The sequence below is a fragment of the Salmo salar genome, chromosome ssa04 (assembly GCF_905237065.1).
Source record: "Salmo salar chromosome ssa04, Ssal_v3.1, whole genome shotgun sequence".
Classification (NCBI taxonomy): Eukaryota; Metazoa; Chordata; class Actinopteri; order Salmoniformes; family Salmonidae; genus Salmo; species Salmo salar.
The window spans coordinates 32807158-32819583 of record NC_059445.1 but is presented as its reverse complement, the minus strand read 5'-3'; the positions used below and the strand labels follow the sequence as shown (position 1 = coordinate 32819583).

At 42.2% G+C, this 12426-nt stretch overlaps 1 protein-coding gene across 2 annotated transcripts in view; it reads left to right on the top strand.

The window, feature by feature from the left end:
- st6gal1 (ST6 beta-galactosamide alpha-2,6-sialyltranferase 1) overlaps positions 1-5389 on the top strand; it is a 163936-nt gene extending 158547 nt beyond the window's left edge. For both annotated transcript variants that reach the window (XM_014195776.2, XM_014195778.2), the window contains exon 9: positions 1478-5389. In XM_014195776.2, coding sequence (XP_014051251.2) covers positions 1478-1731 — 254 coding nt within the window. In that variant the 3' untranslated portion in view covers positions 1732-5389. The remainder of the gene's footprint in view (positions 1-1477) is intronic.
- The last annotated feature ends 7037 nt before the right edge of the window (positions 5390-12426 follow it).

The window sequence follows — 12426 nt, the reverse complement described above, 5'->3', positions numbered from 1 at the left end:
GCCCATGGAAGACGTAGGAAGTGTCACGTTAGAGCAGAGATCCTTTGTAAAAGATAGAGATGGCAAAGAAGTTCAAGAAATGGTCAGACAGGCCACTTCCTGTAAAGGAATCTCTCAGGTTTTGACCTGCCATTTGAGTTCTGTTATACTCACAGACACCATTCAAACAGTTTTAGAAACTTTAGGGTGTTTTCTATCCACAAGTATTAATTATATGCATATCCTAGCTTCTGAGTTTGAGTAGTAGGCCGTTTAAAATGGGCACAATTTTTTTTCAAAATGCGCTGTGGCGCCCCCTATCCTAGGCAACCGTCAAGAGGTTAAGAAAATACATTTGGTGTTCGCCAAAAGGCATGTGGGAGACTCCCCAAACATATGGAAGAAGGTATTCTGGTCAGATGAGACTAAAATGAAGCTTTTGGGCCATCAAGGAAAACGCTGTCTGGCACAAACCCAACACCTCTTATCACCCCGAGAACCTCATCCCCACTGTGAAGCATGGTGGTGGCAGCATCATGCTGTGGAGATGTTTTTCATCACCAGGGACTGGGAAACTGGTCAGAATTGAAGGAATGATGGATGGCGCTAAATACAGGGAAATTCTTGAGGGAAACCTGTTTCAGTCATCCAGAAATTTGAGACTGGGATGGAGATTCACCTTCCAGCAAGACAATGACCCTAAGCATACTGCTAAAGCAACACTCGAGTGGTTTAAGGGGAAACATTTAAATGTCTTGGAATGGCCCAGTCAAAGCCCAGACCTCAATCCAACTGAGAATCTGTGGTATGACTTAAAGATTGCTGTACACCAGCGAAACCCATCCAACTTGAAGGAGCTGAAGCAGTTTTGCCTTGAAGAATGGACAAAATTCCCTGTGGCTAGATGTGTCAAATTTATAGAGACATACCCCAAGAGACTTGCAGCTGTAATTGCTGCAAAAGGTGGCTCTACAAAGTATTGACTTTGGGAGGGGGGTGAATAGTTATGCACACTCAAGTTATTGTTTTTCTTGTCTTATTTCTTGTTTGTTTCACAATAAAAAATATTTTGCATCTTCAAAGTGGTAGGCATGTTGTGTAAATCAAATGATACAAACCCCCCAAAAATCAATTTTAATTCCAGGTTGTAAGGCAAAAAAATTGGAAAAATGCTAAGGGGGTGAATACTTTCACAAGCCACTGTATATTAGGCCAGATATCCCCTTATATTACTTTTCCATATGGGTATCCATCGCTAACCCGATGTAAAGTGTCGGGCTCATTATGCTCAGATAGCACAGCCCTAATTCCTATCCCTTCCTCATCAGGGGTCTTCAACTCCTCATTGCATCATGACCGATGCACAATAGCGGCAATATACTACCTGAGCCTAACCTAGTTTACAATCCAACCTGGACATTTTTTCTTTATGGTCCTTTGAGCCGGATTAGACCCAATTTACATTCATCTAAACCCCCTCCCTCTCCCCTTCCTCCAGGTACGGTTTTGATGATGTCCCTGTGTGAGGTAGTACACGTGTATGAGTTCCTGCCATCTCAGAGGAAGACGGAACTGTGTCACTACTACCAGCGCTTCTACGACGCAGCCTGCACTCTGGGGGCCTACCACCCCCTGCTCTACGAGAAGAACCTGGTCAAGAGGATGAACCAGGGGCTCGACAGGGACATCTACACCCACGGACGGGTCACCCTGCCTGGGTTCAGCACTCTCAACTGCACCCGGGGGGGCTGAAAGTGTACCAGCAAGCACTGACTGAGATAATAAGAGAGATCATATTACAGTCAGAAACACACACGGGACCACACACAGGTGGTAAATACAGAAAACACAATCATATTCACAAGCACAGCATGTATAACAATATAACTGACTATTTTGTCTGAAGGGAATGCACATGATAATCTCTAAATCATGGACTGATGGACATTGACAGACATGTATACATGTTTGACACTGCCATAACTAAATGGAATCTTGCAACTAATGTAAATACCCTTTACTCGCTCAAACACGCACAGGTGCACAGAATTCCTTGTGAAAGCACATACAAGAAGTCACACACATACATCATACAATGGACTGTCTGCAAAAAACCCACAAACTCACAGTTTTGGCGATATCCCTCTTTCCCTATGTGTGTATATAAGCTATAAGCATAGTCATTCCACTGTGAGGCGCTGTTGTCCTGTCTCTGTCTCTCAGGTTGTGACTGAGGGACAGAGAGAAGAGAGCAGCTCCTCTCTCATTACTGAAGATTGTCTCTACATGCCTGCCATCAGCTGCACTACACACCGAACCTGTACCCTATGTGGACTAGTTGAAAATGGACTTGAAGAGAAACTGAGAAGACTGCATGAAGCTCTGAGAAGAAGAGTGGCATCTCTTGGATATGCTATATAATTGACCATAGACCTGATGGAGATAAATCCCTGAGGGAAATGTGAAGACTAATAGAAGGAAGCGACTGGAGTTCATAGCATGATGCGTGACAACTAAGGGCGACCCAGAGATTACCTCATCAAGACATGGACCAGATACATTGGGCCACAGAGGTCGTGCGGTCACACACACACACACACACACACACACACACACACACACACACACACACACACACACACACACACACACACACACATACACATACACACACAGAGAGAGAGACTAGCCAGACTAGCAGTCTTCTCACTTATGAATGAGCCAACCATCCAGCCCACCATGGACCAATGAGAACTGAGAACAGTTGTTCTAGACTGGCTGAGGATTTCGTGGGCATCTAATGCCCCTTTGTGGGTGAACAAAATAACTGGATTGTTGTATTTCCTTCCAGGAAGAAAAAATAGAAGTTTGTTAAAAGTAGAAGTTTGTTTTGGCAAATAAAAAACCCTGGTCTGCATCCAAAATGGCAACCCTGATCTAATCAAATGAAGAAAGGATATCTAGGCCTGTGCACTGATTTACCTACTCTACGAGAACCAAATAATGCTTTATTTGTCATTTTTACTGAGATGCATAATAACTTTATACTTTACACCTACAAGGGGGCTTTATAGATTTAGAATCATTGATGTCATAATATTGAAAAAATAAGTAGAATGACAGTCAAACCCCTTGTTGTTGCACTTCTGTCCATGTTTGCCAGCCTTTCTCCCCTACCCTGCCTGTTACGTGTCAAGTGTCATAGCATCTCATCATTCTGCACTCATAAGCTAATTCTATACCATCCTGCTCAGACAACCCCAGTCAACCTTCTACAGTGACAATTAACCATTAATGTGACTCCTGTTCATAGCAAACCACTGCTCACCTCAGTAACACTGCCCACACGTTAGCCGCCCCTACGTTACAAAACGCTTTTACCCAATATTGCACAAAATGGTTGCTAACATTGCCAATAGGGTTGCTGATACATTTTTAACAGTAAGAATGATCCGAATAATGTAATTGACTTTGAATTTGTGTTCAGATGATCTGTTAAACCAACTGAATGAATGTGCTTCTGGAGTGTGCATTGTAGCACTGCCTATCCATACATCCACCATTTCCCAACCAGCACAGAACATTGTTGCCACAACATTGGGAAAGTAAGGCTGTTTTTGTTATTTTTAGACCATGGCAAGGGGTGTTTTTAGAATGTTTACAGGTGTTGTTTCATGGTTTCTTTGGGACTTCTGTCACCCTGACATCAATCTGTACCACTGAACAAAAATATTAATGCAACATGTAAAGTGTTGGTCCCATGATTCATGATCTGAAATAAAAGATCCCAGAAATTTTCCATATGCACCAAAAAAAATGTTTTGGGCCACAAATTAGTTTGCATCCCTGTTAGTGAGCATTTCTCCTTTGCCAAGATAATCCATCCACCTCACAGGTGTGGCATATCAAGAAGCTGATTAAACATCATAATCATTACACCGTTGCACCTTGTGCTGTGGACAAAAAGGGCCACTCTAAAATCTGCAGTTTTGTCACACAACAAAATGCCACAGATGACTCAGGTTTTGAGGGAGAGTGTAATTGACATGATGACTGCAGGAATTACCACCAGAGCTGTTGCCAGAGAATTTTATGTTAATTTCTCTACCATAAGCCGCCTCCATTGCAGTTTTAGAGAATTTGGCAATACGTCCAACTGGCCTCACAGCCGCAGACCACGTGTGTGGCGCCATGTGGGCGTGTGGATTGCTTATATCAATGTTGTGAACAGAGTACCCCATGGTGGTGATGGGGTTATGGTATGGGCAAGCATAAGCTACGAACAGCGAACACAATTGCATTTTGATTGCACAGAAATACTGTGACGTGATCCTGAGGCCCACTGATTTTAAAAACCTCTTAAGGATCGTACCTTTTAAAAAAAAATGTATTTCACCTAAAATGACGTACCCAAATGTAACTGCCTGTAGCTCAGGACCTGAAGCAAGGGTATGCATTTTCTTGATACTATTTGAAAGGAAACCTTTTGAAGTTTGTGGAAATGTGAAATTAATGTTGGAGAATATAACACATTAGATCTGGTATAAGATAATGCAAAGAAAAAAACATGCTTTTTACATTATTAATTTTTTTCAATCATCTTTGAAATGCAAGAGAAAGGCCATTATTACACTTAGGAGTCTAGGCGCAATTTAGACTTTGGACACTAGATGGCAGCAGTGTATGTGCACAGTTTTAGACTGATCCAAAGAACTATTGTATTACTGTTCAAAATGTTGTATCAAGTCTGCCCAAATGTGTCGAATTGGTCAAATGATACGTTTTCAAGTACATAACTATAAAGAACATACAAAAATGATATAGTAATACAAAATGTAAGTTTACACACTCCCAGGAATGTCATAAGTGATGGAGAATTAGCTTCCCTAGGTATAGACATGTCTTATATGGGCAGAAAGCTTAAATTCTTGTTAATCATTCATTTCCATATGAACAAAGTTTTTACACATTTTAAATTGATTGAACAAGTTTGTGGATTAAGTACATTCAGAGGTGAATGTATAAAACCAGTTGCCTTGATAAAGGTTTTTTGATGTTGTGCACGCTCCTTAAACAATAGCATGGTATTTTTTCACTGTAATAGCTACTGTAAATTGGACAGTGGAGTTAGATTAACAGGAATGTAAGCTTTCTGCCCATATAAGACATGTCTATGTCCTGGGAAATTGTCTTGTTACTTACAACGTCATGCTAATCACATTAATGCACCTTAGCTCAACCGTCCCGTGGGGGGGACACCGATCCCGTAGAGGTTTTAAGGTATCTGTGAACAACAGGTGAATATCTGTATTCCCAGTCATGTGAAATCCATAGATTAGAGCCTAATGTATTTCTTTCAATTGAATGATTTCATCATATGAACTGTAACTCAGTAAAATCTGTAAAATTGTTGCGTTTATCAAAGTGAACAGATTTTTAAATAACAAATATTTGTGTGAACCTTTGCAACTCAAATAGAAAAAAAGCTTAGTTTGCTGGGACCACACTTTCCGCAAACTGTATTTCACAGTTCAATTAAAACATACAACAGAGACTGAAATCTAATGCTTAAAAAATTTGATGGGTGCTTATATTTGTAAAAGTGTATGAAATGAAAACTTGTATTTTGCATATCCCAAGGCCCCCTGAGACACCCTCGAAGAGTGGGGCCACTGGCCAGGGTCAGCCATTAACGATGGTTAAGTGCCTCGCTCAAGGACGCATCGGCAGATATTTCAGCTTGTCGGCTCAGGGATTTGAACTAGCGACGGTCTCAACGTTCTAAACGCTAGACTACCTAACACCCTCAGATTGTTGTACATGTTTGTATGGTCGCTGGTTAGTCAGGACAGATTTGACCAGTCCATTAATTGGATCATGACAAACTAAAAAGGTGTCGAAAGGGAGTTACATAATTAATATACTTGTCTTAAAATATTTCAATTTCAAAATAATTTCCATATGAACAAATTGTTTACACATTTTAAGTTGATTGAACTTCTCCCAAACTTGCCTATTTAGCTAGGTTTCCTTCCAATTTGTGACAGATTTTCATGCGAATATTCAAAAATCTGCATGAAACAATATGCACATTTTCCCACCAGAGATGTTTCCATCAAAGTTACTTTTTTTGCGGTTAAAAGGCTGTGTGTGATGACGTAGTGCACATAAAAATAACTTTTATGTACCGAATGAAAAATCTAAGTTAAATTGGGTCCCATCGCATTTCCAACTCTACTGATGGTTTTAACAAAAACTGTTGCATTGTATAGCAAATGTGCCCACTCTGGTCTTGGCCCATGCGCTCTAGCCAACAGCTAGCAGATGCAGTTTGGGTAGGTTACCTACACTACATTGAGATTATTATGGATAAGAGCGATATTATTTGTATTGTCAAACGGCATCATGTCACCAGAATAAGACCCTCAATATTTATTGGAAAGGAGCATCAAGCTCAACTCCTTGCTCATTCACCAAACTGTGAGGTCCATAAAGGTATTTCATCTGTAGCCTAATAAACTGCATGGTCTTCCATCAAGGTAAAGTAGGTTCTATATCAGACATTCAACAGAAATTCGCTGTTTCCATTCCTCTCTCATTACTATGAAGGATCATTCACTAGCACGTGTTTTTGTTAGGGTCCGGACAGATAAAGTCAAGTGTTGATTTGATAGAAATAATCAAATCATATAAAAATGCATTTAGGCCTCCCGAGTGGCGCAGTGGTCTAAGGCACTGCACCGCAGTGCTAGTTGTGCCACTAGAGATTCTGGGTTCAAGTTCAGGCTTTGTCGCAGCCGGCCGTGACCGGGAAACCCATGGGGCGACACATAATTGGGGTTTGGCCGGCAGGGATGTCCTTGTCCCATCGCGCACTAGCGACTTCTGTGGTGGGCCGGGCGCAATGCACGCTGACACGGTCGCCAGGTGTACGGTGTTTCCTCTGACACATTGGTGCAGCTGGCTTCTACATTAAGTGGGCATTGTGTCAAGAAGCTGTGCAGCTTGGTTGGGTTGTGTTTTGGAGGATGCACGGCTCTTGACCTTCAACTCTCTGAGTCTGTACGGGAGTTGCAGCGATGAGACAAGACTGTAGCTACCAATTGGATACCATGAAAATTGGGGTGAAAAAAATTGCAATTATGTTCTAAAAACATCTGGCTTACTTTTACAACCTTTGATTTCCATCAAAAGTCGTGTTGATTTGATAGAAATAATCCGGTTATATAATATTGAATTTAAAACTCTTATCCTCAATACATTTTTCATGGATTGTAAATCCAAATTAATCAAAACCAGACCCTCAATGGAACTGACGCAAGCCAACACCGTCAAGTTTCGGCTTTACAAATGGTGTTACAGAACGACCTGCCGGTGACTCTTAGCACACAATCTCACAGCCCTCTCTCAGAGACAAAATATGTAACTGGCCCTTCACAACTCTGGCCCTAACCAAACTGTTTTGTTGTTAGGGACCAGGTTTCCAGGTGCCTTATCACACTGTGGGGTCAGCCAATAACAGGCAGGCATCTTAGATTACAGATCCCCAATTCCTGCTACCCCCTCTGTCTTCAAGTTTTTTATTGATTGAAAAGGGGTATTTAGAAGAAAGATGTGGGTCAGATAGTCGGAAATGGCATTTGGTGTGGACAAGATGGAGGAAACGGGCATAAAGTTGTTGAAGCAACAGCTGTGCTGGAATGTGAACAATATCGGTGTCAGTTTTGATTGTATGGAGCGGGAGGATGAGGGTCAAGGTCTGTAGTGGAAAGACATAGGAAGAAGAGAGATCATGATACAGAAAGCACTGGATCGTCTAGTAAAGAATGCATAAAGATGGCCAGGGTACGAAGCAAGGGTAATAATATGTTGGAGTGGAAAGTGGTGAGAGTTTTCATGAGACCACAGGGCCTCACTTACACCCTAACTGACTAACTAATGCCTTAGAGAAAGAGGTAGGTGAAGTCAAATTAGCTCGGTTCATTGGAAATGGTAGATTGTTAAAATGTTGTGGTAGCCAGGCTCAGCAAGAGAAGATTCTGAAAATGGAAAAGCTTAAATGGAAAGCCATGTCCCTGGTAATAATGCTAGATTGAGGGGAGTCATCACTGGGGTCCGCAATATCTATGTCCATAGATGATATTAAAGAACATGTGAAGGAAGGCAGAGTATTTTCAGTCTCCTGAGGGGGAATAGGTTTTGTCATGCCCTCTTCATGACTGTCTTGGTGTGCTTGGACCATGTTAATTTGTTGGTGACGTGGGCGCCAAGGAGCTCTCATCCTGCTCCACTACAGCCCCGTCGATGAGAATGTACTCTGTCCTCCTTTTCCTGTTGTCCACAATCATCTCCTTTGTCTTGATCACGTTGAGGGAGAGGTTGCTGTCCTTGCACCACACGGTCAGATCTTCTGATCTCCTCCCTATAGGCTGTCTCATCGTTGTCGGTGATCAGGTCTACCACTGTTGTGTCGTCAGCAAACTTAATGATGGTGTTGGAGTCGTGTTTGGCCACGCAGTCGTGGGTGAACAGGGAGTACAGGAGGGAACTAAGTACACACCCCTGAGAGGCCCCAGTGTTGAGGATCAGCGTGGCAGACGTGTTGTTGCCTACCCTTACCACCTGGGGGCGGCCCGTCAGGAAGTCCAGGATCCAGTTGCAGAGGAAGGTGTTTAGTCCCAGGATCCTTAGCTTAACGATGAGCTTTGAAGGCACTATGGTGTTGAACGCTGAGCTGTAGTCAATGAATAGTATTCTCACATAGGTGATCCTTTTGTCCAGGTGTGAGAGGGCAGCGTGGAGTGCAATAGAGATTGCATCATCTGTAGATCGGTTGGATCGGTTGGGGCGGTATGCAAGCTCTTGGCTGTGCTTCCCTTTGTGGTCTGTAATAGTTTGCAAGCCCTGCCACATCCGACGAGTGTCGGAGCCGGTGTAGTACGATTCGATCTTAGTCCTGTATTGACGCTTTGCCTGTTTGATGGTTAGTGTGAGGGCATAGTGTGATTTCTTATAAGCTTCCAGGTTAGAGTCCCGCTTCTTGAAAGCATCATCTCTACCCTTTAGCTCAGTGCGAATGTTGCCTGTAATCCATGGCTTCTGGTTGGGGTATGTACGTACAGTCACTGTGGGGACGACATCATCGATGCCCTTAATGAAGAAGCCAGTGACTGATGTGGTGTACTCCTCAATGCCATCGGAAGAATCCCAAGAAGATATTCCAGTCTGTGCTAGCAAAACAGTCCTATAGCTTAGAATCTGATTCATCTGACCACTTTTTGGGGGGGGATCTAGTCACTGGTGCTTCAAATCAATTCAAATGTATTTATATAGCCCTTATTACATCAGCTGATATCTCAAAGTGCTGTACAGAAACCCAGCCTAAAATCCCAAACAGCAAGCAATGCAGGTGTAGAAGCACGGCTTCCTGCTTTAATTTTTGCTTGTAAGCAGTTATACCCTCTTATACCCACTGTGATCGAACAGATGCACGGTGCTCAGTACTTTACCAAATTAGATTTACTCAGTGCCTACAACCTGGTGCACATCAGAGAGGGGGATGAATGGAAGACTGCCTTCAGCACCAGCACCGGGTACTACGAATACAGAGTATTGCCCTACGGCCTGACAAATGCACCCTCTGTGTTTCAATCCTTCATTAACGAGGTGTTTAGAGACATGTTGGGTCGCTGTGTAGTGGTGTACATAGACAACCTCTTGGTGTACTCCACTATATGCGAGTAACATGTCTCTCATGTCAGGTCCGTTTTGGAGAAGCTGATAGGGCATCACCTGTACACGAAGGCGGAGAAGTGCCTTTTCTTCTAGCAGGCGGTCTCCTTCCTGGGCTATCGGATATCCACCGCGGGAGTGGAGACTGAAGAGCAGAGGGTCAGTGCAGTATGGTCTTGGCCTGTTCCATCCAACTATAGGTTTTTCCAACTTCAGTTCATTAGGGGTTTCAGCACAATGGTGGCCCCTCTTACCTTCCTCCTGAAGGGAGGTCCTTGACAGCTGCGTTGGACAGAGGAGACCAACGAAGCCTTCCGTGCGCTCAATAAATGTTTACGAACGCACCTGTTCTGGCTCATCCTTACCCTTCTCTGCCCTTCAATATGTTATGAGTCTCCAGCCTTCTTAGATGCAGTCTTCCCACACTCTGTAGGATATTGTTTGAGCCCCAGTGCCACTCTTGATATGGCAAACATTTGTATTTTTTGGAGGAGGGTGAAAGGTTAGCAAGCCCAGCTGTCAAAGTGAGAGAGCAGGCTATTCTCAATAGAGCAGGTACTTTGTGTAGTCTATTTCTTGTGAGGTTTTCTGTCCTCAGATACAGAGAGCTGTGAAAGCCTGTCTGCAGATTAAGAGGTCCTAATGAAGAGCAGTGGTTCTCAATCCTGGTCCTGGGGACTCAAAGGGGTGCACATTTTTGTTTTTGCATTAGCACTACACAGCTGATTCAAATGATCAAGTCATCTTCAAGCGGTATTTATGTATTCATTTGTGACGCTATCCTTGATATGATCCTGCTATTGTCACATGCTACACATGCACATGTATCTATCTATCAGGAAGTATTATTAAAGAGATGCTTTACATTGAAATACAGATAGAGATTTAGTAGTCCCAGAGTTAATGATCCAAGGTCAGTTTTGCATTTCACCTCCTGATGGTTATGACTGACCGTGTTAGAATAAAAAAAACAAAGCCTAATCATGCTCTCTCTCTATCTGTCTCTTGTCTGCAGTTATGTTTTGATGTGAGAGAGGAAGCCAGTCCCGTCATCGGCACCTCACCCGCTCTTAAGATAACCTTCAGGCCGACTGGGAGCCCAAGGCTGGTTAGGAGACACCGCTAGAGACACTATGTAATTGTGATGAACTGAGAGAATATTAGGGTAGCACTGTAATTCATTAATCATATGCTGTCTTCCCTGCTCCTCTGTTTTACCTCTTTAATTTTCTGTCTTCTACACCTCTCTCCCCACCTCCTCTTTCTTCCTCTTTTTTTATAATGCACGCCATATATGCATTGAAGTACAGATTGAACTTGTATTTATAATATAATATTACAATTATAATATGTATAATGCATGTATTATGTATTTATAACACCTGGATAATGAACTTTCAATAAAGCGTTTCACATTCTCCACTGGTTGAAATTAAGTATCTCATTGGAATACTACACCTATCCTGTGTCCTCAGATTAATGCAGATGAAGAGAGTTAGAAATGCATAGGTGTATTTCTGTATATATGAATTACAAATCAGCCTTTACTTAAATCATATTGCTAGTCTATTGCATAGTTACAATGTGTAATTATTGATGTCCCAGGAGCAGGAGTGGTAAACACTGTTGAAGTGTATAATTGTAATACATACATGCAGACACAGCATCACTCAAAGAATGGAGTTTGATACACCTGGTATTGGATATGACTGAAATAGAATGTCTCATAGAGATTGATACCTGAACCGCATCTTTATTTGCCAAGGAAGAGTACATGATCAGTGAATATATTCAATGTACAGGCTACAATGTGGGGATCTCATGGGTGGTAATAACTACAGTACATGTAGATAGGACTTGCATCCTTGGCACAATAAAGTTATTATATTCTACTCAATCCATAGGCTTCATTAATGCCATTCAGACTTGAAGTCGATACAACAACTATGATAGCTGCGGTTCATAGATAGGTTCTGAACTAATCTTCATACCAAAAGTTGTAGGGTCCATACACAGATCGGGTACATACTGTAGCTAGCTACACATCCATAAGCATACAGTTATTTTTATCCTCCACTACACAATACGCAAATAAATAGTTAGCTAGCTATGTTACTTCAGCTGTATTGCATGGCAAAAATAAGCAAGGCAAGCTAACACACTTGTACATCCAATTTGCAGTAAATGCTTTAGCAAGCTAGATTCTTTACATCCACTGTTTCACAAGACGACAGCCTGGTTCTCAGGAGTCCCTAAAACATTAAACAACATGGATTACAAATTCATACTTACGTCATAACACTAGCTAGCTAGCTGACTAATGTTAGCTAGTCAGCTAACTTGCTAAACAGCAATTTTTTGTAAATTAACTTTATGACGAAGAAAATATGCACAAACATTTGTCTCTACATTAACTAACATATTCCTCTCAATTGTAAATGTTTTGCTTGACTCGTTATGACGTTATAACTACTTACATTTGCTTCCACCGTAATGTTTTGAAAGTCACCCGGGACGGGTGGCTCGCGTCAAATTCGTCATTGGAACCACTCGATATGATTGGTCATTTGAAAACCTTGGGACCCAAATGCATAATGAGTGCTCGAACTCCCCCTTGTGGTGGTCTAGAGCAATGAAGCTGTGACGCTGGGTACCTCTAAGTCCCACGGTGTAAACTCGCAACTTTTAAAGGAGGAACCATTGTATCTCTCCTCA